This window comes from Phyllopteryx taeniolatus, chromosome 5, assembly GCF_024500385.1.
Source record: "Phyllopteryx taeniolatus isolate TA_2022b chromosome 5, UOR_Ptae_1.2, whole genome shotgun sequence".
Lineage (NCBI taxonomy): Eukaryota > Metazoa > Chordata > Actinopteri > Syngnathiformes > Syngnathidae > Phyllopteryx > Phyllopteryx taeniolatus.
In genome coordinates this window covers 31408676-31433635 of record NC_084506.1, presented here as the reverse complement: position 1 = coordinate 31433635, position 24960 = coordinate 31408676, and the positions used below count along the sequence as shown (strand labels likewise).

Sequence of the window (24960 nt, the reverse complement as noted above, 5' to 3'; positions counted from 1 at the left end):
CTGGTCTATGAGACCAAGTGTGTTCGTTTTATGTACAGCTAAACTATTAACCGTCTCTTCACGTCGCTAATACGAACCCCTTCCTTATCAGTCAGCAAGCAGTCAGCCCCCTTGCAGCTGTCACTGCAGCCCTCACCACAAACAGTATTCTCAGAGGACAAACTCCCCAACACCCAGGATAAATACCCACATCTACTCAAAATGTATAACAAAACACATACGCATATCTCTGTGCCCAAGACTGAGGCGTTCTTTACTCACATTCACACACAATTTTATCTGCTTATTCGCAGACCGCATGTTTTGGCAGCTGACAAGGGGGAGGAATACCCACTTAGCCTCTCACCCAAACCCCCCAAAAGTCTGCCATCCACTATGTACACCCCATTACAATGAGCATTGGGCTCAAATCTAACCAGCCATTTGCAGAAGTGCTGATGTGAAGAAGAGAAGGTGCAAACATGTACAAACACACAAAGTGCAGTGCAGTGCAATTCTCCGGTGGAACAGCTCTCACTAGAGCACAGAGGAAAGCGAAAACAAAAGTAAAAGACAGAGGCTCTGACAGTATTTAAAATGTTTCCTGATAGACGTTTGGATTGATGCAAAGATTTCATGGATCGATCAATCACCATCAATCATCGATGGAGTTCGCTTAAACCCTAACCACCTTCCCCTGTCCATATTTTCCTTTCATCAGTGTTGTTTGTTTGTGTTGTTTTGTTATTGGAAAGGCCCCAACTTACTGCACTCCCCAGCAGCCCCCACTCCTGACTTATTTAGCAGTGTGTTTTCGATCATATTTGAAAAATGAAGAGCAGTTTGGTTAATATTGCAAGACATCCCAATTGCACGAGAGAGAGAGAGAGAGAGAGAGAGAGAGAGAGAGAGAGGGAATAAAGACATGGGGGGGAAAGGAAAGGAGGGAATACGAGGGAGGAAATATCTTGTTCCTGAACTCCAATTCAAGGAGATGGGAACAGAAACATACAGTACATAACAACACATGCTCTTTCTCTTTACAACCAATAAACTCAACAAAACACACTTTTCACTTCAAAAGTATGAATACAGACAAGTTGCACTGTATATACTACGGTAGTTAAAAAAAATGGCTGCATGATAGCAAAGTAATTATTGTTGGGAATGACACTGCACTAGTTTCACAATTTGAAATAAGTTGTATACTTCCTAATTTATATGCTGCATAACGCCCTTCACAATCAAGAGCATTTTGGCAATATATTACTCACACAAAATATGCATGCACACCATGATCACCTCACTCACACGGCGGACGGCCGGTTAGAGCGTGTGCCTCACAGTTCTGAGGACCGGGGTTCAATACCCGGCCCCGCCTGCGTGGAGTTTGCATGTTCTCCCCGTGCCTGCGTGGGTTTTCTCCGGACACTCCGGTTTCCTCCCACATCCCCAAAACATGCGTTGCAGGTTAATTGACAACTCTAAATTGCCCGTAGGTGTGAATGTGAGTGCGGATGGTTGTTTGTTTGTATGTGCCCTGCGATTGGCTGGCAACCAGTTGAGGGTGTACCCCGCCTCCTGCCCGATGATAGCTGGGATAGGCTCCAGCACGCCCGCGACCCTAGTGAGGAGAAGCGGCTCAGAAAATGGATGGATGGATGGACCTCACTCACACACACACGCACGCACACACATACACACGCACATGCACACACACGCACACGCACACGCACACACACACACGGCTAGATATACTGTACGTATGTGTATGTGATGCATAATAACACGTTTGACAATGTCCTTCCCCTCGGACTTCCCACAGTGCAGTGAATTCCAATCAGGCAGTTAGCTGGACAGCTATTTCAGGGGACAAAGGACAGGGAAAGAAGTGAGGAGGGTGGAAGGAGAGGCCGGGAGAGAACAGAGGGGATGGAAACAAAAGGTTCTGGTAGCACCCAAGGGAGAGAGCCCAGAGCAGCTGACGTCAGTGTGCGTGCGTGTGTGTTCGGCATCGGGGGGGATTGGGAGTGGGAGGCTGGCAGAGTTGGTCCTGGCGGCCCCAGGGACTTCTTGAGGCAGGAAGAGAACAGTGCTGAGCAGGACTCCCAGCCCCCACATAACCAGGTGCCCAGACAGACAGACAGACAGCCTGGCACACACAGCTCATTCACTAGAGTCAACCCTAGCTTGACAAAGATGTTCATTATTTATGACTAAATGTATCAAGGTGGCTGTTTTTCTGGTAATTCAGAAATGGTTGTGTCATCGTATCCGGCAGTGCCTTGGTCTCACCTTCCAGAGGGTAAACCTATCCCACGTCACACTACAGTTGAATCATTTCCACTTTGTCGTATTCACTCTCTTGATCCTCTTTTCCCCATTCTGTTTCCACCCCTTCTCCTCCATTTCTCCCCAGAGTTGTGCTTTTCTCTGACATTTGACTGGACAAAGGCGAGTCACACCTGAGCACTGGGTTAAAACTATTATGGGCTGTATCCCTGTGGTACACAGGCCTTTGCCGCAACTGTCTGTGTCTGAAACTGCGCATGAATGCATGCGTTGGGTTTTAAATTGAATGAGCTTCATGTCACTGTAAACAAGAGGCATCATTTAAACAATGGAATCCGACAATTAATTTTTCACACAATTGCAATTGACTTAAATAAGTACACTTAAGCTTTCTGTTTATAACAGAACTATGGGCGTAAGTTCATAAAAGACTGAGATCCGGAACGGAAAAATATCTCACACATAAAAACCGTGCATTCTGTCCAAAAGAAACGAAATCTAACGAGACTAGAAACACATTCAATGTTTTTGTACGGGTTGGAGCAACTTGAGTTCCCAATTTGGACTCACCTCTTCCTCTGTCTGAACCACTGCGAAAACATGGGTATAAAGAGGGATTTACTTTATTGAAATGAGACAAATCCAGTGTTTTTCAATCCCAGAAATTTAAAGGTCTTTACTTTGGCATTAGGGTTCATGTTTTTTTTGGGTTTTTTTTAATAGATTTTTTTTAATTTCAGCTCCAAAAATGTGTCAGGAATTGACCAAATATGTATACTGATATAATTAATTAATGCGTCGGTGCTGTAGAAGTTCTGCTTAGCTAAAATAACATTTCAAACCCATGTTCACTAGCATCTGGGTTATTGTATCTGAATACATTTTAGCAGAGTTGGAAGTCACATACAGTATGTGCAAGTCAAAAGTAAGTCTCAAGTCTTAACCAGTTTTCAAGCAAGTTAGGAGTGGCAAAACTCAAGTCGAGTGCTCACTCCCTACTAAATATTAAGTTCAGTCAAGCCGTTATTTGAGTTAGGCAAGTCACGTCATAGTCAAGTTATAAAACCTTGCTCAGTCACAAACTGGTTTGTTATTTTGTTTTCTGTAGGTCAAATCCTGTATAACGAGATGGATAAATAACATGGCTCATTGATAATTGAGGAAAATAGTAATAGTAAATTTACATAATATAAAAATGTCACAGTTACAGTAAAAAAGCAATATGAACAAAATCTGCATTCCTTTTTAGTCTGTTTTACTTTATTCAATCACTCAGTCGGATGACTCATTTAGAACCAGTGGCTCAGTTTCTAGTGAAACAAATGTCAATTGTCCTCTTCGTTATTAAGTTAAGGGTTATGTTTCATATGCTGTGGTCACCATATTAAAAACCTGTATGCAATATAATATATTTTGTATGAGGCGGACAGCTGAGAGAGCTTTCACGACCATGAAGAGTGGCACACACCACTGATATTATTGGTGGCACTTCCCATCGGCAAATTGTTCTGTCGCATGAAAATCATATCCGCACGTTAGCCATTTAGTGCTCACCCTTAACATGTAGCGTCATTGTTATCGGTACTTAAGATGGCTGTACTGCCACGCTCACAACCACATTGTTGTTAATATTGTTCCACGCAAGTCAAGTTCAGTGTTTCATGAGTTTTTAGCGAAGCAAGATGCAAGTCCTAAAATTGGCATTGAGTCTTGATGTGACTCGAGTCCCCCACCTCTGCATTTTAGGAGACAATGCAAGAAAAAAAAAGAGAATAACGCATAAAAGACTCTAACAATTAAATCAAGGGCATAACAAATCTCAAGTCATCAAAGCGGGTATGGGAGACAGAGGTGAGGTGGGAAAAAAGAGTGGAAAAACAGAGGGAGGGAGACAAATAGGGGCTGCTTTGGGGCCAGTCGCCACAGGGTGTGGGTGTATGTGTGTGTGTGTGTGTCTTGGGAGGGCACAGTGGGGAGGTTTGGGGGCATGGTGGAAAGGATCAGAGCTTTGGGGCCAGCTCAGTGGGGAACAGAGGGGTTTGGGAGTGAGCGGCGGGAGGCGAAAGGGGGGAAGGTAGTCAAAGGGTGAGCATAGGGGATGTGGTCAGTTTTGGGTTTGAGAACTCAGCAGGGAGTTACAGCAAGGAGGGAGGGAGGGAAGGAAGGAGGAAGGAAAGGATGCAGACACTGGGGCCAGTGTGCTTGGAGGCGAGTGACATGTGACTTGTGATCCAAAGATGAGTATGAGGGATGAAGGATGGGGAGGGAAAGTAAAAAGAAAGAATGTATAAAATGGAGGGGGGGGGGCATGTGTTCCACTTGAGAGGGAGAGAAAAAAAGAAGCTCGGAGGGAGGAAAAAAAAGGATGAAAAACATCCCAGGTGTCAGCAGGAGGGGGGGAGAAAAAAGAGAAGAAGAGGGGGGGTTGAGGTTCTGGGGGTCCGGGTTGTTGGCAGGGGTGCAGGAATCCAAAGGAATGGCCTGTTCCTCATTATCAAGACACCCCCTACACACAGGCCCCTCATGGCCACATGACAACTTTATCCTGGCCCATTCAAACACTCTTGAGACGTAAAACACAGACATATGTAGAAATTATAAAAATATTATGTAAGTTCCCAAAATGATTAAAAAACAGGTTCATAAACACTGGTGAGAGTTACGTCAGAAAAAAAGTTGGTCATAGTGTGTCCGATAAGAAAAAAAAAATAATAATTGGCCTCAAGATTTCACTCCAGGTTGATTTTGGTGACATCTGCTGCTACAGGTGGTAACAGCAAGTATGTTATCGAGGCTGGGCAAAGTAAGATGCTGGTGCACTTTGAAAGGGAAGCTAGAAATGTGACAAAGTTGCAAAATCAACCGGTAGCTCTTCATCTACCTGCTAAATTACATTGAGCAGTTTTATAAAAATGGCCCCTTTTGGTAGGGGCCATTTCAATTATTATTATTAATAATATTATTATTATTATCCATCCATCCATTTTCCATACCGCTTATCCTCACTAGGTTCGCAGGGGTGTTGGAGCCTATCCCAGCTGACTCTGGGCGAGAGGCAGGGTACACCCTGAACTGGTCGTCAGCCAATTACAGGGCATATATAAACAAACAACCATTGGCGCTCACATTCACACCTACGGGCAATTTAGAGTCTTCAATTAACCCACCGTGCATGTTTTTGGGATGTGGGAGGAAACCGGAGTGCCCGGAGAAAACCCACGCAGGCACGGGGAGAACATGCAAACTCCACACAGGGTCCTCAGAACTGTGAGGCAGATGTGCTAACCAGTCGGACACCGTGCCGCCATAATAATAATAATAATAATAATCACAATAATAATAATGGACTTACAAACAATGGTTATAGAGATTTAAAAAAAAAATCTAGTGCCAAAGGGTGAAAACAATAAAATGAAACAACTAATATGTCAGTCTAAAAAGTGTGAGAGAAGTCAATTGGGAAAATTGAGGAATGGTTTTTTTTGTTTTTGTTTTTAGCTGAGTTTGAGAACGTTGACAGGAAACCAAGATGTCATTCCCGGTGGACAGTTAGAGTTAAAGGGAATGTGAAATTGAGCATAGTGGGCACACAGAGCTGGATGGCATTCATGAAACAATCACAATTCATCTTACATTCACGGAATATATTGCAAAGCGGAAGTAGGCAGATAATGGAAAGGACGGGCCCGATTAAAAGAGCTCTGGGGAATGCCAGAGGTAATGGGCAGCAATGAAAGGTTTTGACGTTTGAACAGAGTGTGGCCAGAGATTTAAACAACTTAAGTGGTGTATTTGTGATTCCAATAGACGACACTATGACAATTGTGACACTATGATGATTGTGTGTGTGCTTCATTCATAGACAAGCAACTTTTACAGCAGTGCCAGCACCCACTAATTCTGCCAGTTCTAAACTGAATGAAGAGCATCATTGTTTTTCAGACTGTTTTTAAGACTTGCTGTGATAGGGCAACTTAAGCTCTAACACAATAGGATGATAACGCTGGTTGAAAAACAACTACCATGACTGAAAGCAATCAGTCCCTCCTTGTTAATTGCTCCATCACGGAACAGCAAGGAAAAACCCACAAATCTGAAAACTAAACAGAAAATGTGGATGCAGAGAACAGGCAATTTATTTATTCAAAAATATGTAAATGTATATCTCCTTAATCTGAATGTGTAAATATTTGATCAATAAATACAAACACAGAGACAGAAAATGTAGTAAAGCTGCAAAACCCTTTGGCTCAAGAATTCTAATGAATGTTTGACAACAGAAGCTGTCGTCTTGTTGTCTCGCCATCACACACGCGCGCGCGCACACACACACACACAGACACACACAGACGCACACAGTATAGTGGACCATGGATGTAGGGTACTTTCCGTCTACATCCACAAGCACACACAAATATTTACCCTCTGCAAGATCTACACACAAGGACACGTTTGTGAGAGAGGCAAGATGAGAGGGAAACAAGAGGGGAAGTTACATTTTTAATTGCGTGCTTCTTTTCCACTGAGCAAAGTGGGGCTGAATACAAGGGGTGAGCTGGTGCCAACACACACACACGATCAAATTCTTGGTTTCACTCTTGCATTAAGTCAGAAGAAAAGAAAAAGAGTTAAAGTAGTAGGTGACAGGGGAGGAAGAGGTGAGGAATGGGAGCAAAAGAAGGGATAAGACGAGAAAGAAGAGAGAAAATTTCCCCACAGAGTCTTTCTCCCTTCCTGGAGCGAGCTCAGGCCCCTGCAGCGCTGCCTGTGTAATTTCCAGCGGCAGTGAATACAGGTATTAATAAAAGCCTCACGGGGAAGAGCACACAATATAACCCTACATTTTCAGGCATTATGAAAGGACGCCCCTAGGGGTCCTCGGGCTCAAATTTCTGAGATGCAGGCATTGTAAAAAGACGCCCCCGGGGGAGAAGCCCGCAATAGAAATCTGCTGAATTCAAAGCATTTCCAGAGCCCTGGTGGGAGCCATTACTCCCACTGGAGGAGGAGAGATCTTTTTAACGCTCTCCTCTCTCCTACCAACTGCTCTCTCTTTTTTTTTTTTTTACCAAACATGTGTTGCTGACATGTTGACAGATTGCTCAGTGAGGTGTTTAGGTGCATGCACAAGGCACGTCTGCTGAGACGCCAGCTACATCCCTTTCCCTCTCTCTCTCTCCCTTCCCTTGCCAGTTCCTAACTCGCCCCCCCCCCCCTCCCCCCCATCCAATCCTCCTTCCCTGAACTGCAAACCTCTCAGCGCACCCAAAACTGCTCCCATCCATATTTCATCAAGAAGAAACTAGGCTGAAAGAGAGATGGTGAGGGAAGGAGGATGGAAAGAGTTGGGGTGAAAAGGAGCGCGTACAAGGGCGCGAGGATTGGGGGGGACATGAAAAAGGGAAGCTAAACAGAGACAAAGCGGGATCAAGGGAGGGAACCAGGAGGAGAAGACAGATAAAGAGAAATAGAGCGATGAAGTCAGTGGAAGAAGTGCAGTGAAAAATGAACCCTGTGATGAAAAATGACTCCACAATAACCCTTCTCCGTCGCCGCATGCTGTGACCCCCCACCCTCACATCCCCCTCTCCCCTCCCCTTCTCCTTCTACCGCTCGCTCTCTCTCTCCTCCTTATCCCCCTCTCCTCTGGTGCCGGGCTCCCGCTCTCTCCCTGGAAAACCTGAGCAGCAGCCAGCTGTGTCTGTGCGCTATTACAGTGCATGCGTGTATGTGTGCGCGCGCGCTTGTATGTATGCCAGGGGCTTAGCACAGGAATCTTCGGGCCACCCCCGGGTACACACACACCAACAGCGAAGGAGGAGGGAGGGTGGCAAGGTGGGGGTATGCGGGCAGAAGGAGGGAAGAGTGCAGGAGGGAGGCATGGAAGCCGACAGGGAAAATAACAAAAAGACACTGAAAGAAGAGGCGTGAATAGGAAAAGAGCATAACATTTATTTTGTCAGTCACTTGCAGCTACTGGCTGAGAAACACACACACATTCACACACGCACAGATCAAGTGGCAGGCCAGAGTGCAGGGGGCCGTCTGTAATTTTGTTTCAAATGAAACTCCTCCTACCTTTCCTTCCAGTAGGAAGTGATCTGTGGTTTTAATAAGAGTCTTGGCCTCACAGGACTCAGCTGCTATGCTGTTGACAGACGCAGTGATGTGCGTGTATGTGTTTCTGTGTGTGTGTGAGAGAGAGAGACAGAAAGAGAGAGAGAGAGAGAGAGAGAGAGAGAGAGAGAGAGAGAGAGACGGGTTGTAACAGACGGTTGGGGCTCAGCAGAGGGGAGACGTCCCACGGGGGGACAAACCAGTCACCCAAGGGCCCCTGCACTAACAGCCCTGCTCTCTGCCTGCTTTCCATTCCCTCTTTTTTTCTCCCTGTGATTGCCCTTTCTCACCCTCATCCCCTTTCTTTCCTGCTCACCTGTCTCTTACTCTTTTATTCCTCTTCTTTGCTCCCTTGATTACATTGTGCACCGCCTTCTGAGTAAAACGTCCTGGTAGTGTCTCTCTCTCTCCTTCACTGAGAGAGGAAGGAGGATGGACAAGAGTGCAGCAGTATGGGGCCATTTGACAAAGACCTCACAAATACCTTATGAAGCTATCTGCAATTCAAACGCGCACTCTCTTTTCTACTCATGCCATCTAAGCGACCGGCTTGGTTAATGACTTGCTATTTGTCACTGACAGCACCCGTATGGGCCCTCCTGCTTTGACAGACAGCTACATAGTTGACTATTTGTCACTCACTTCCTCTTCTGTCTATTTTTTTTAACCTCACTCACTGTGTTGTGTTCTCACAAACACCTTACAGACATTTATTTCTGTTTGTGTGCGTGCATATAAAACGAAATTTAAGGAGACTTACAAGACTCTTCAATTATGGCCATTCATTTTGATGACAACAGTAGTTTTTTTAATTAAAAAAAAAAAAACATCTACAAGAAACTTTTAGAAAACAAGAAAAAAGCCTTCTGTTTTTACTATTTAGGCCCAAATTATTAATACCCTGGCCGATTTTAGAGATAGTGTAAAAACATTTGCCTCTCTCATTTCTTTTTACATTCTGACAGCTAAAATAAACACAATCCACCATTCAAAAGGATTCTGGTGAGGTCTATAGTTTAATCTAATCTATAGCACTCGAAACGACTAGAAATTTAGATCATTATGCAAAAATAATGAAAAAGACAGCACAGTGGAGGAATTGGTTAACACAGTCACTGTACTGAGGTTGGACAGTGTCAATTCACTTGCGTATGTCTGCAGACACACACCCGTGGGACTCAATTGCTTGGTGTGGGGCTGCTTCCTAATTGCTCTTATTAACTCTTATTACCTTGTGAATTTCTTGGGATGTCCCTTCACTTGCACTCCAATTCCACAAATGTTTAGAACATACACAGCCACTCCCACCACACTCCCCTTGTCCTGCTTTCTTCCACTCCTGTCCCTGTCCTGTTCTATATTGTCCTGTTCTTCCCTCGCAGGGTGTAACACTACTGCCCCGTATGAAACTCGAATCTACTGTTACATTGTGGTATTCTTGTAAGTAACGCTTTTTTTTGTTTTGTTTTGCTTTGTTTTTCTTACAGCTCGTGTCCTGTTTTTTCTTGTTTATTTTTCTCTATGTCCTCTTCTTTTTTATTTTCTGTCACTTCCCTCCTAAACCTCGTTCTGTCTGGGTATCATTTTCAGTAAATTTCCATCATAATACAAAAGAATCACTCCACTGTGGCACAAAAAAACTGTTCCGGCATAAAAGGGATACAGATTCCCCATTCTGCATGACAGGTTAAAAATATAAAATGAAATAAAATAAATAAATACATAAATAAACTGTTATGAGGTTGGGGGTTGACATCTGTGCCCAACCTTCCTGTGTAGAGCTTGCATGTTCTCCCTGTGCTTCCGTGCGTTTACTCTGGATTCTCCTGTTTTCTCCCACATTGCAAAAACATGCACGTTAGGTTAATTGAAGACTCCAAATTGTCCATAGATGTGAATGCGAGAGTGAATGGTTGTTTGTCTACAGTATATTGTGCCTTGTGATTGGCTGGTGACCAGTCTTGCACGAAGTAAACTGGGATAGGTTTCACCACTTTGTTGTCATTTGCAGCTTCAAAATACCCATTCACCAAATACAAATTCACTTTAACTCAAAATGTGGCCATTGTATGCACATACATTTACCTTTAAGTAGACTTTACACCGATTTGATCGGGCTGATTGGTATCGGCCGATACTTAGCATTTTATGCTGATCGTTGATCGGCTCCACAAAAGACATTAATACTCAGCGTCGCTGCATGCACAGTATATTTGAATCCAAAAGCTAGTTAATTTTTAGCCTCGTCGCATGTCTTTTGTGGTAGTGCTGTAATTATCGGACGGCCAATGAAGTTATTTAAAAAAAAAAAAAAAAAAAAACCTCGGCAGTGTGGGACAGAAAACACGTCGGAGACAGGCTACATGTAATTCCCGGATCAGACTACAAGACAAATTTCTTTTTTTACAGACTACTGCAGTAAAATCTTGTATTCTGATACCACCGCATCCCGTCTTTTACGATCAGTGGGCTTTATCTTGTCAAATCAAATGCGACCGGATACACTCGTTACCGTGCCGACGACAACAAGAGTGGAGCGCGCCGACTGTATTATGAGGACAAAATGGGGGAAAACGTGTTGGTGGTCACCGGTGCTCAGGACAGGAGAGGACGTTCGTTTAAGGGTTGCTTGAGGTATGTTCACGTACTTTTAATACGATACGGCTCACAATCAGGCAATAAAATGTTATGTAGCCTAGCAAGCGTAGCGGTAGCACGAAAGGTTGGACGTAAACATGCCACAGTTCTGTCGTTTCATGCTCTAAAGTTTCGGTGGGGGTGTAGTAATTTAATTAAAAATAAAGTAATTTAATTAGAGTAAGTTAGCACCCATTATTTCTGTCATGTAACATTGGTTTGACTTGACTGATTAGAATGCACGATCTGACTAGAGCACTGATTTCCAACCTTTATGGAGCAAAGGAACATATTGAAAAAATTGAAAAATCTCACGGCACACCAACAAACAAAAATGTCACAAAAAGTGGATACATTAATAACTGTATTTACTTCTTGCCATCTAATAGAAGACCATTCATTTGTTCTGTCTGTCAATATGCCTCACTGGCATAAATAGAGGAACAAAGATAAATTCTTTATTGCAAATATAATTTTTTGAGCAATTAAGTACACAAGTATATACAGTAAATGAACAGGTCATTTAAATAGACACATTCCTCCATCTTGTGATCGGATCGGTGATCAGTTATCGTTTTTTTAAACTCGCTGATCGGTGATCGGCCCCAAAAACCCTGATGGTGTAAAGCCTACTTTTAAGGCAGCTGCAAACTCTGAAATGATTATGTATACACATGAAAGTGATCCAGTTCTTGCTGTGGTCAGTGATGAATCCTAATTACACATTCACTTTATAGGCACTCACCCCCTCTATATGAGACAAAATCTAAATTCTGCATATGAAAATAATTATATCTGTGCAAGTTTAGGTTAGATGTATGTGAGCATATGATGTGGCAAAGTGGGGCCAGAAAATGCTCTCCATTTGATCTGAGGGATTTTTTTCCTCCGCTCTTCCTCTCCTCGGGGAACCCTATGCTCCACATTCTGACTCCTACTGAGACCCATCGACACTCCTGCGACTCTCTTGCTCGCTCTTTCTCTTGCACGCACAGCACATCCACAGGATATACACACATGTAAAGCACAAAGAGCACCCCACACAAACACAGTTGTTCATTAAAAAGTCATTCCTGTTAAACAAATTTCAAAAATAAAAATCTAAATACCCTTCCTTAGAATGTGTTGTGCACAAATGGAAAGCACATCCCATGAACCCGATGTCCTGTTTGGGGTTATGTACATGCTTGATTGGGTGTACGCACATTTATGTGTCATTGATCTGCACCACAGTGTGTGTACGAGTGTGTTTGTCCAATTTGTTCTCAAATTAATGGTGCCTCTTTATAGGCCTTCTGCTAGAGTGCCACTGAATTACTTGGTGCTTCACAGTTGCACCTGGGACCCATTCAGTGTTATAGCTGTAGCTCCATGCTAACTCGGGACTCATTCGCCACAAGAGTATACAGGGTATGCTCTAACGTCATTTCCTCACCACAATAAGCCCACTCAGACAGACTAATTAGTGAAATCTGCTGCAAAATGGGAGGACATGATGCTTTTTGGTGTGTTTTTAGAATATTAAAGCTCATTGCTCACCTGTATCGATTGAGTGACCAGTTCTAATTTAGTGCCTATATAGTCATTGCTATATACATTTTCAAATGGCCTACATCCAGTATCACCAATTATTAGCAGGGCGTGATTGTTCTCATAATTAATTGTCTGTGCACATATAATATACCAAACTTAGACGATATTTAATGGTTTATGTTTTTGCTGTAGTTTTGATTTATTGTGGATCTTTATTGTTTTGTTATTGATCAAGGGTGTGTTGCTTGGGTTTATGTGTGAGTGTATTTCAATAATGTCAAGCTCCTGTTGACGGGGTGCAGCCAGTGTGTCCATAATGTCACGTTAGCAAGAATCACATGCATATTGGATTTTTATCCACATTCTAATTTTGTCTTTGTGGGTTTTTTTTCCCTTTACAGTCCCATGAAACATATCCAAATAACACCTTGAATGCCCCCAAAAAATAAAAATACAAATAAATAGGAATTGTGTCAGTTGAACCATGTAGTGCAAACAGCTAATGCAAATGTTGCCGACCAATTGTATTTACTGGTAGAGGAAAACTATGCCTTTTCTGAAAATAATTCTGAGCTCACTGATGCTATGATGGAATGTTTGTATGAATTCTAAAATGAAGTCAATAGAAAAATCATATGTAAACTGTTCCCAAACACCACCCCCCCAAGCCCCCCCCCCCCCCCCCACACACACACACACACAGACACAAGAAGAAGACTGTTCATGCATCACGTTGCTTCTGCAGTAAATATGGTTACCACTGAGGAGAAAGATAATTTTTTATTTTTTTTTAATTTGGGTATTGTGTTTATCCCTAGAAGACGGTATGCGCGTGTGCATGTATCCCATAGGTCCCACTGCATTGGCTCCCAGGAGCCTGAACCAGAAAACATAAAAGGATTCTTTAGCCCTTGCTTTCAATTCAGACTTCTCCACAATAATAAGCAAAAAGTAGTGGTCCCACAATAACATTCATACGCAATGTTGTACCAGACGAAGCCAACTCACAGATGAATCTACATACGCAAACCACCACATGCAAGCACATATCCTGCTGAGCTGTGGGATTACTCTGTAATCTGAAGCTCTCGTTCTCCAGGGAGCAAAAAAGATTCATTTTATTCCATTCCTTTCTCCTGCCCTCCCTCTTGCCCTCTCTGCACTCTCTCGCTCAGTAACATCTCGCCCTCCCCAGACTCCTGTGCTGAAAATCACAGGCCACATCCAATGCTCTGACAACGACAGTGTGTACATGTGTGCTGGTGTGCTTCTAACAGCACAGTATGAAAAAGACCCAAAAGACAAAAGTGCACTGCAGGGCCTTGTGTGGATCCAGAAAACACAAAGGCAATTAAGAAACCTGAATGGTATAAATTCTATTTTCTATACTCAAATCTTTATGATTAAACTGATGTCATGTGGTTAGTCTTCTCCCAGAAGCACATTGGTTGGGTTAAAGTCATTGATTGCGATTCTAAATCTATGTGACACACATCGGTCTTATTATGCATTTTAAATTGTCTAGCAGCAAAGCTGTCAGTGTTGGATGTCTTTTCTTTCCTTTCAGAATCCCCGGTTTACAAGTCATTCATAGTATTGATTGAATCTGATGGCGATTTACCGTATTGTATCACAATGTTAGCCTACCTGGCATAGCTACCGTTTATGAATGCAGTTTCTGGAATGTCTTAAGATCTGAGCTTGTTCTAACAAGCATTTAGTAGGATATCGTGAAAGAAGTAACGTACATCCATCCATTTTCTGAGCCGCTTCTCCTCACTAGGGTCGCGGGCGTGCTGGAGCCTATCCCAGCTATCATCGGGCAGGAGGCGGGGTACACCCTCAACTGGTTGCCAGCCAATCGCACATATAAACAAACAACCATTCGCACTCACAGTCACACCTACGGGCAATTTAGAGTCTTCAATTAACCTACCATGCATGTGTTTGGGATGTGGGAGGAAACCGGAGTGCCCGGAGAAAACCCCTTCAGGCACGGGGAGAACATGCAAACTCCACGCAGGCGGGTCCTGGGATTGAACCCCGGTCCTCAGAACAGTGAGGCTGACGCTCTAACAAGTCGGACACCGTGAAGGAACAACAATGAACCATCGACACTCCATTTGATCTGTGGCGCCTCAAGATGGCGCCTACCCGTGCGGGTGGGCTCAGTTACGTGCTCTCTAGTATTGTCTATGTTTTTGTGTTTTTCGTTCGTCTTTGGAGACATTACGCGACTCACTTACACAAGGGAAGACTTGCTAAACCTCAGGGAGTCTACCTCGGACTTTCTTTCACCAACTTTCGCAAATCCGCAAAACTCCCTAAATACAAGCGACACATTGACTGTCCTACCAGGGAAAATAACATTTTAGACCACCGCAATACTATGCTAAATAACGCATACCGTGCTATCCCCTGCGCATCTCTCGGCTTGTCTGATCACTGCTTAATTCACTAAATACCAACATACAGGCAAGAACTTAAATGCGCGAAACCTTCAATGAAAACACAAAAAAGTGCACCAAAGAAGCAAAGATAGAACTTCAAAGCGGTCTAGACTGCACAGACAGGAGTGTCTTTGAAAATTCAGCTGGCAGCCTGGAAGAATATACGGACACTGTCACATCCTATATCAGTTTCTGTGTGTACCAAGAAAGTCAGTTAATTTAAACAGTTAATTTACAATTCCATTTCAACTTGCTGCCAATTTTTTGTCTTGAGTTTGTTGTCACATTTCTGTCGGGCCAATTATTCATTACTCGTGCACTCACTGTAGTCGTCTCGCCACGCTGCACTATTTGCATATGTGACCAATACTGGCCACTCGTGTGCCTGAGTAGCATCTGCTACATTTGCACAATCGACATTGTCCCACATTATAGCATTACTAGTCACTTTAACACTTTAACTGCATACATTTTTTGAAGTCTCAGCGCCCTTTGCACAAGGGTCATTGCACCAGACTATTGTTCTATTAGTAATTTCAAAGTGCTCTAACCCGAGAACAAGAAAACCCCATATTCGAACCCCCAATCTCAAAACGTGCGGCGGATGTGCTAACCACCCGTTCACCGTGCGGCCTGATTTACAGGATTATTTTACCTTCAAAATCTGCGACCCTTAATGTTTCCATTTTCAGTTGCTAATTAGGACAATAACCAATTGACTCCATGACGAAGCTCCTCCCTGCTGCTGGAATGGCTGAATGTGCAACACATGGGCCTATCTGCTGGCACTGGATGTTGAAGCAGCAGGTGAATATGAGGTTGCTGAGATGATCATAATACACACAATCTTTACCAGTTTCAACAAAGACCCCCCCACTCACACTTCCTCCTTCCCATATCAAAGTATCAAAGTAAACACACGCAGACACTTGGAGGCAGCAGACTGTCTTGCACGTGTGTACACGTGTGTGTGTGCTGGCTTGTTAAGCGAGCATTTGGATTAATCTGTAGGACACAGATGCCCCCGCCGTGTTCCTTTCAGTCCCTCCATTAATTACAGCAGTACTAATAATGACTAGTGTGTGTATCTGTCTGTAGTATAACGATATCCAGGTAATAAATTAGGTGTAGCGGGTCAAAATCATGATTGAGTTTGAAAAAATATTAACAAATTGATATAGTTATGTATTTTTACATCAAATATTGTTTTTTCTTGCTTGGTATTGGCTCTTGTCTCCACAAGAAGTTGTTTTCCACAAATCTAAAACATTCATTAACCAGTGAAGGGGGAGACAAAAGTACAAAAGTGCAAGTGCAGTATGTAGTTTTAATAGAGACTCACAGCTGACACTTATCTGGTAGTTGGAAAGAATTAATGAAAATTTAAAAAAAATAAAATGAACTATGAGCAATGAATAATCAATTAACATAACATGCATGTTTTTGGAATGTGGGAGTAAACTGGAGTACTGGAGTCGAGGAAAGCCCACACAAGCATCCGTCCGTCCATCTACAGTATCATCCATTTTCTATAGCGCTTATCCTCATTAGTACCTAATGTAAGCTGGAAGCTATCCCAGTGGATTTTAGGCGAGAGGCGGAGTACATCCTGGTAAATCGACCAATCACCCTCACATTCACACCTATGGACAATTTAGAGTCTTTAATCAACCTAATACGCATATTCTTGAAACGTAGGAGGAAGCCGGAGTAGTCAGAGAGAGCCCGTGCAAGCACAAGGAGAACATGCAAACTCCACACAGGAAAGTCGAGATTCAAACCCAGAACCTCACAACTGTAAGGCACATACCACGTTCGCAAAATCATCAAGTTTGGAAAACCCTGAACAGATTAAGCAGTTTTGAAAGAATGTTATGTCCCACCTGCTGGACAGTGGTTGGTTCTGTGTTCTGTGAGCTCAGCCAAACATTCAAAGTCCTGCTGACAGTTGTCGCAGGTGAATACAGAGTCATCATCAAGATCGTCGTCATGGTCGCCAGGGTCCTCTTGTTCTGCATCCTCAGGAGCCGCCCCGTGGCCGTCCTTCGGCTCGACCGTTTTTACTGATGCCGAGACATCTGAGGACAGATGATAAAATAATTATTAGCACTGGCCACTGTGTTACTGATGCATCAGCTTTCCTTTTATTATTATCAGTAATACATGTTTGGGGCTCTGGTCTTTTACTCAATTTTCGAGTTGTTCCCTTTAATCATGTTTAAAAAATACTTTCCTTTGTAACTTGTGTCTGGTGAGTTGAAGCATCATTTGCCTTCATTGATTTAATTCATTGTTGCTTTGTCATTTTGGATCTGGTTGCTCACGAGTACAAATGAATTATACTTTCCCAGCTCGACAATATTTCTTCCTTTGATTTGTGCAAACTGACTGAATTACAATGACAAATGACAATTGGTATGGAATTTCAACATGTGACTAGTGTGTGTGTGTGTGTGTGTGCATGTGTATCCATGGGTGCGTGCCTGTGTGTGTGCGTGCGTGTGTGTGCGTGCGTGCGTGTTAGTGCATGCGCGTGTGTGAGTCACGTGAGAGCCGACCGGTGGAGGGTTGCGCTCGCGCAATGCCCTCTGCTCTATTGCGTCTCCATTTCCACACCATAATATCTTAATAAAAGTTGAGATTCCAGTAGGAATGACACTGATGACACAGGGAGGGGAGAAAGAAAAACCCAGCCATTACTATAACATTTTAATTTGGGTTGAATATATATTGGATAATTTTTTTTTTAAATGTAATATAATTTCATATATAATATAATTTTATTGTCTGAATGTTAATGTTATACCGTATTTTTTTCCAACTTTTATTGAAATATACTCAATAAAATAAGATACTGTAGGTTTCCATTAGGCTTACAGAAGAAAATATTAATGTCATATGTTGGCATATACATTTGGATAGGGGTGCCCCAATCTGATATATGAGATCGGTAATCCGTCGGATGTCATCAAAAAAAAAAAAACGAAGATCAGATTGGACTGGATCTTAAATCTCCGATTTTACCACTCATAAAAGCAGTCCATTCCATGAGCCGCTCCAGCACTTCTATCCAGCAGAGCCCATGTGATCGCAACAACAGGTTGCTAAAGTGTTTAACATAGTAGTAAGAAGTAGGACTGAATGTTGCTTGCTTCAAGTGGTTTTGTGACACTCCAGTTTTGTGACACTCCAGTTGAAATGTCTTTCTCAATTTTTGTTCCAAAAAATCGGTAGCTCAAAGCTAGCACAAAATGAATGAAAAACGCCACTGAAATCTAAACAAATAACAATAATAAGCATTTAACTCGTGGCACTTATATCTCTCAAAATAATGAATATTGGTAAACAAACGCTGTATAAACACATACAAAAGGGCAATACAAAAATACTCAGGCATATATTCTTCAAATTCTGTGAATACTGTAATTAGTTATATGAAAAATATTCTTCCTTTGTTACTACAAGTGTGTATCTCATTGTGTGCACCACACAGCCCCACAGAGTTCAAGATGTGCACAGCAGGAACAGTGAATAAAACTATACCCCAGATGCATTGCCATCCCACATGTGGAGAAACCAAATGCTGGTCCCACTACATACTGACAGTAAAAAAATAACTCAATTCAACTTGAATTGTTATTTTGCACTTTAAAAGAATAATTTGTATTTATTATTTATTGAGGTTATTTTTCATGGTTTTATCATTTATTTTTATTGAATGTATTCAAATTTAGAATGTGCCTAAATTTGTTAAGCACTGGTTATGGTGCAATATAAATATTTATTTTACTTATTATTGGTTTTATTGAAGTTATTTTTCAGAATTTTCCAATATAGTTTTTATTTCATTAAATTGTAGTACATTCCAATGTTTGAAGTTACTTTATGTAATCCATTGGTTAATAATAAATGGGTCAGTTTTTCTCATAGATACTGTAGCTGATTATTGTTCTCGGTTTGAGCAATATCACTTGATCGATCCTTTTCGAACATTCCATACTAAAAATAAGTAAAGTATGTATGATTATTACTCATACCGGATCGGACCGATATCGGTATTGGCCAAATCTCAAGGCTGCAATATTGGTATTTGATCAGAAGTGAAAAAGTTGGATCGGGACACCATTACATATGGACAAAAGTATTTACCTACTGTTGCTGATTATTGTTCTCTGTTGGAGTAATATCGCTTGATTAAGCCTTTTCGAACAGCTAAAGCTAAAACAGCTTCCACACTTTTTGAATCCTACGTTGTTCACTACACACTATTGCGCAGTCATACAATACCATGACATGAAAGGCCTTCTATTCCCATAAAACTGGAAGTTGACTGTGCTAAATGTCTTGGTTAGTTTCAAGGGCAACTACGGGGTCAAGACAAACTCATCCATTCATCCATTTATTTTCCGTTACGCTTATCCTCACGAGGGTCGCGGGTGTGCTGGAGCCTATCCCAGCTATCTACGGGCGAGAGGCGATGTACACCCTGAAATGGTTGCCAGCCGCCAATCGCAGGGCACACATCAACAAACAACCATTCGCTCACATTCATACCTACAGGCAATTTAGAGTTTTCAATTAACCTACCATGCATCTTTTGGGATGTGGGAGGAAACCGGAGCACCCGGAGAAAACCCATGCAGGCACGGGGAGAACATGCAAACTCCACACAGGTGAGGCCAGATTTGAACCTGGGTCCTCAGAACTGTGAGGCAGATGTGCCAACCAGTCACCACCGTGTCGTCCAAACTCTTTATTGATTTATTAATTGATGGGGGTGTGTTCCCTAATGACAGTCCATTTAAAATGTTTACCATAAGAGTAGAGTTAAAGCGAAGCCGAACATAAGAAAGTACATTCGCCAAAAGATCTGACCACCAGATCTCTTCCAGAATAATTTATTAAGGAGAGGTGTGATGGGAAATGGGGATGCTGGGAAGCGGGGAACGAGGGACTGCGGTGATGGGGTGCAGTGGGAGAGGACATTAGTGATGGAAGGATAGAAGGAGGGCTAGATGAAGGGATGGGGATGAAGAGAAGGAGGGTGTTGGCCATCTGTCCAGTGGTGAGAGCACCGTCTGGCCAGAGAGAGAATGAGGACCCTTATCTGAGGAAACCAACACAAATATGCAGGCTCAAATTTACACAAAAATACAGAATATTGTATGACAACACAACAATTAGCACAGAAGAAACGGAAAAAAAAGAAAACAATAGTTACACAAAATTCAGATGCAGTGCAGTTGTACAACACTGCAAACTGCAACCGTATTAAGTAACATAGATTCTATGAATGTAGACTGTAATATGCAGCTGTTGCATTGGATGACATTAGATTGTACGTGTGAACGTACACTTTGTTCATGGTAGAGTGTAAAACTAAGCAGTCGTTTTGGATATCTAACATAAGCGGCACTACTCCATGTTTACATCGGATTAATATAATTATGGATCCAAACTGTAGATATTTTCGGTGGTGTCAAAACTCATACAGTATGCATACAGTACATAAAAGGCAACATTTTCACACCTACACACACACACACACACACACACACACATGCGTATCAGTGGGTTGTAATGTAATTATGGATCCATACTGTAGATATTTTCTGTGGTGTCAAAACTCACATACAGTATGCATACTGTACATAAAAGGAAACGTTTTCACACATACACACACCCATGCACAGCAGGGGGTTGTAATGCCAGAGGTAAGGGCAGTGCCAAATCCAGTACATGCCAACACAACCTGCTGTCATGGCAACAGTGGGACCAGCCAGATGAAACCAACTCCCTCACACTTGTGAAGCAACTTAATAGTGTGTGTGTGTGTGTGTGTCAGAGTGTGTGCATGTGTGTGTGTGTCAGAGTGTGTGCATGTGTGTGTGTGCTTGTTGGGGGGGAGGGGGGGGTGCAAATTTGATGTCCTTTACCTCCTTTTTCTTGAGAAGTATACATATCCTTTTATTTGCCCCATCACTACAGGTAAAAGAGGACGAGAGAGCGAGAACGAGTGAGAGAGAGAGGGAATATGAGGGAGGAATTGTCTTGTTCCTGAAGCCCAATACAAGGAGATGGGAACAGAAACATACAGTACATAACAACACGGACACTCTCTTTCTCTTTACAACCAGAGAGACAGACAACACCACAGATCCATGGACAGTAATAATTGTGCATGCTCTAATAGCTCTCATAGAGAGAAAGGTGGGGGGCTGCTGCTGTTAGAATCATTACTATTCTTGAGCAACAGACCCACTGGCTCAATCACAGTGTCTCGCTCACTTTCTCAGATACATTCATCATGTGATGAAACCATGAAAAGCTTTCAAACACACGAACACATTTGAATACAATGGAACCTCACCAAGAGCTTCTGAAGTGGCACAAAAACCTTGCAGTTGGACCGTCTTTACACTGTATGGCTTGGCAACTTAGAAGTCACCTGTATGACAGTTAAGAATGTTTGAAAGCACCATGCAGGAAGTCAGCAGCTTATACTGTCTGTATGTATGCCAAACAGTTCACCTCTCCTTTTTTGACACAAAACCTAATACAGACGCATGCACATTTCAGCAGGATACAGCAATATCCACACAAAAACACAGACACACATACACGCACAGGCACTGTCTACAGAGAACCATTATCTCTGAGTCACAGACTGTGCCTATGCCAGGAATAACTACACATTATATTACATTCACACAGACACACACACATTCAATACCCAAACACAGCCACAGTGTTTTCATCACCAAAAAATAATTCCCTGTGAGATGCTAAATTAATATGACCATTAAGATTTTTGATGTTGCCAGAAAACCATCTTACTGGTCACTAAATATATTCCATAATAATAGCCACGCTGATTCTTATTGTAGCCATGTTATGATGGGTTCAATTACATCTGGGGTGCAAAAAAAAAAACTTAATTGAATTAAGTTAATTGATTAAGTAGAACAAATGATCAACAGTGAGGTCCTAGTAAATATCATTTAAACTGATGTATGGGATCACGATGTGCTAAAATTTAGCTCGTTTTACCATTTGAAATACAGGAAGTCCTCGATTTACGAACGAGTTCCGTTCCTACGCTGGCGACGTAGCACCATTTTCCGCGTAAGTCGGATTTCACCGTTAAAGTCGAAATTTACGGCGAAATACTTCTGTTACGGGTATTGTCCCACGTGCTCAGTGTGTGTGGGCGTGTGCGTCGACATGTGAGTGAGACGGGACTGCGAAGGAGTGCGCGCCGGTGCGAGTGTGTACAGTAGCAAGTGTAGTGACGGCGACCGGGGAAGAGTAGCGATTAGCGGCGGACCCGTTGACGTTGAATGTGCAGAGGAGCTAATAAAGCCATTAAAGCAGCGAATCGGTGCGTCGTGCCTTTACTGTTGCCGCCACCCAGCTCAGCTGTGCAACGAGAGAAGGGAGTTAACCCCTGCGTCTCCCGACCACGGTCAGGTGACCGGAGCAGGAAAGGTAAACACTTCGTATAAAGAAACTAAAATACATTAAAATAAAAAAATAAGATGCTGTACTTACTGCTGAGAGTGTGAAAAAAGGAGGGCGAAAAAGGCAAAGATACTCCCGCCGCACAAACACAGACAAGCACTATGCACTAGCTAAGCAGAAACACTATGGTGCTGGGACAAAATGGCGGACGAGGCGCGAGCGTCGTAAAGTCGAAACGTCGTAGGTCGAGTGCGTCGTAACTCGAGGACTTCCTGTAGTGAAATAAACTTGCTGGGGTTGAATTGAGATGGTAGCAAAAAATATCTTGAAAATGAAAAATACCATAATATAGCTTGTAATCATATTATGTTTGACAGCATGCAACCCTGGTTTTGGATTATCACAAAATGCCTGTCTGATGACTTTTTTTCACCGGAGGAAATTTCAAAAGTAATATTCCAGGTTGTAGTCTTCTGCCTGAGTAATCTGAGGACAATGGCTGTTTATTAACAGGTATAATTAATAAATATGCAAACTGACACCTCAGGAATAATTAGGTCACTGCAGGAACGACACATGCAATGTGTGTGTGTGTCTGTGTGTGGACTTTTACTGATGCGTGTATGTATGTGTGTGTTTGTGTACACCCTGGGTAATTAGATAAAGAGAAGTGAATTAGCAGAGTCCACAGTACAGTGATGTTACGCATCCTAACCCCGCCCAGCTGAGACCCACTAATCATCACTCGTTAGGCTCATAGATGAGTGTGTGTTCATAGCATGAGGATGTGTGTGTGTGTGTGTGTGTGTGTGTGTGCGTGTGTGTGTGAGTAGTCTCATTACCCCAAGTTTAAATGAGTTAATTGAAGTATGTCGTGAGCATTCAAAGAATTCCATACCGGATCGGTCAAGGCCCGGGTTAACAACGTCCGCCACCCGCCCCGTTAACCTACAGGGTGCTGGTGGAGATTCAGCTACTGCGGGCCGAAGACGAAGGAGAGGTGGAAAGCGGGTTCTTCGACAGAAAGAGAAGAGGAAAGCACAAAGCTGAGCACTGAATGTGGGGGGACTTTGAATGTTGGGACTAAAACCAGAAAAGCTCGGGAGTTGGTTGACACGATGATGAGGAGAAAGGTTGATATATTGTGCGTCCAGGAGAGTAAGTGGAAAGTCACAAAGGCTAGAGGTTTAGGGGCAGGGTTCAAATTATGTTACCAGGGTGTAGATGGGAAGAGAAATGGAGTAGGGGTTATTTTAAAGGAAGAGTTAGCTAAGAATGTCTTGGAGGTGAAAAGAGTATCAGATCGAGTGATGAGGCTGAAACTTGGGGGTGAGGGTGTTATGTATAATGTGATTAGTGGCTATGCCCCACAGGTAGGACGTGACCCAGAGATGAAAGAGAAATTCTGGAAGGAGCTAGACGAAGTAGTTTTGAGCATCCCAGATAGAGAGAGAGTCGTGATTGGTCCAGATTGTAATGGACATGTTGGTGAAGGAAACAGGGGTGATGAAGAAGTGATGGGTAAGTTCGGCATCCATGAAAGGAGGGACAAATGGTGGTAGACTTTGCAAAAAGGATGAAAATGGCTGTAGTGAACACTTTCTCCCAGAAGAGGCAGGAACATGGGTGAACTACAAGACCGCAGGTAGACGCACGCAGGTGGATTACATCTTGTGCAGACGATGTAATCTGAAGGAGGGGAACAGCAAAACAGAGGTGAGGTTTCCTGTAGGTGTGACAGAGGAGTTTATGGTGGAGGTGGGGCTGCATCAGGGATCAGCCCTGAGCCCCTTCCTGTTTTCAGTGGTGGTGGATAGGATGACAGATGAGGTTAGACTAGAGTCCCTGTGGATCATGATGTTCGCAGATGACATTGTGATCTGCAGTGAAAGCAGGGACCAGGTGGAGGAACAGTTAGAAAGGTGGAGGCATGCACTGTAAAGGAGAGGAATGAAGAGGTAAGTAAGGCAGAATATATGTGCATCAATGAGGAGGTGGTGGGGGGGGGGGAATAAGGCTACAGAGAGAAGCGATAGCCAGGGTAGATGACTTCAAACACTTGGGGTCAACAGTCCAGAGCAATGGTGAGTGTGGTAAGGAAGTGAGGAAATGAGTCCAAGCAGATTGGAACAGGTGGAGGAAGGTGTCAGGTGTGTTATGTGACAGAAGAGTCTCTGCCAGGATGAAGGGCAAAGTTTATAAGACAGTGGTGAGCCCAGCCAAGATGTACGGATTAGAGACAGTGGCACTGAAGAGACAACAGGAAGCAGAGCTGGAGGTGGCGAAAATGAAGATGTTGAGGTTCTCTCTAGGAGTGACCAGGTTGGGTAGGATTATAAATGAGCTCATCAGAGGGACGGCCAAGGTTAGATGTTTTGGAGACAACGTTACAGAGGGCAGACTTCGATGGAAGGATGATGAGGATGGAGCTGCCAGGCAAGAGAGCTCGAGGAAGACCAAAGAGAAGATTGATAGATGTAGTGAGGGTTGT

The 24960-nt window shown here is 43.0% G+C and overlaps 1 protein-coding gene across 5 annotated transcripts in view; it reads right to left on the bottom strand.

Moving 5' to 3' along the window:
- The window catches only part of znf423 (zinc finger protein 423), a 139339-nt gene that overhangs the window by 86386 nt on the left and 27993 nt on the right, over positions 1–24960 (bottom strand). For all 5 annotated transcript variants that reach the window (XM_061774903.1, XM_061774899.1, XM_061774902.1 and 2 more), the window contains one exon: positions 16892–17086. In XM_061774903.1, the coding sequence (XP_061630887.1) occupies positions 16892–17086 (195 nt within the window). The remainder of the gene's footprint in view (positions 1–16891; positions 17087–24960) is intronic.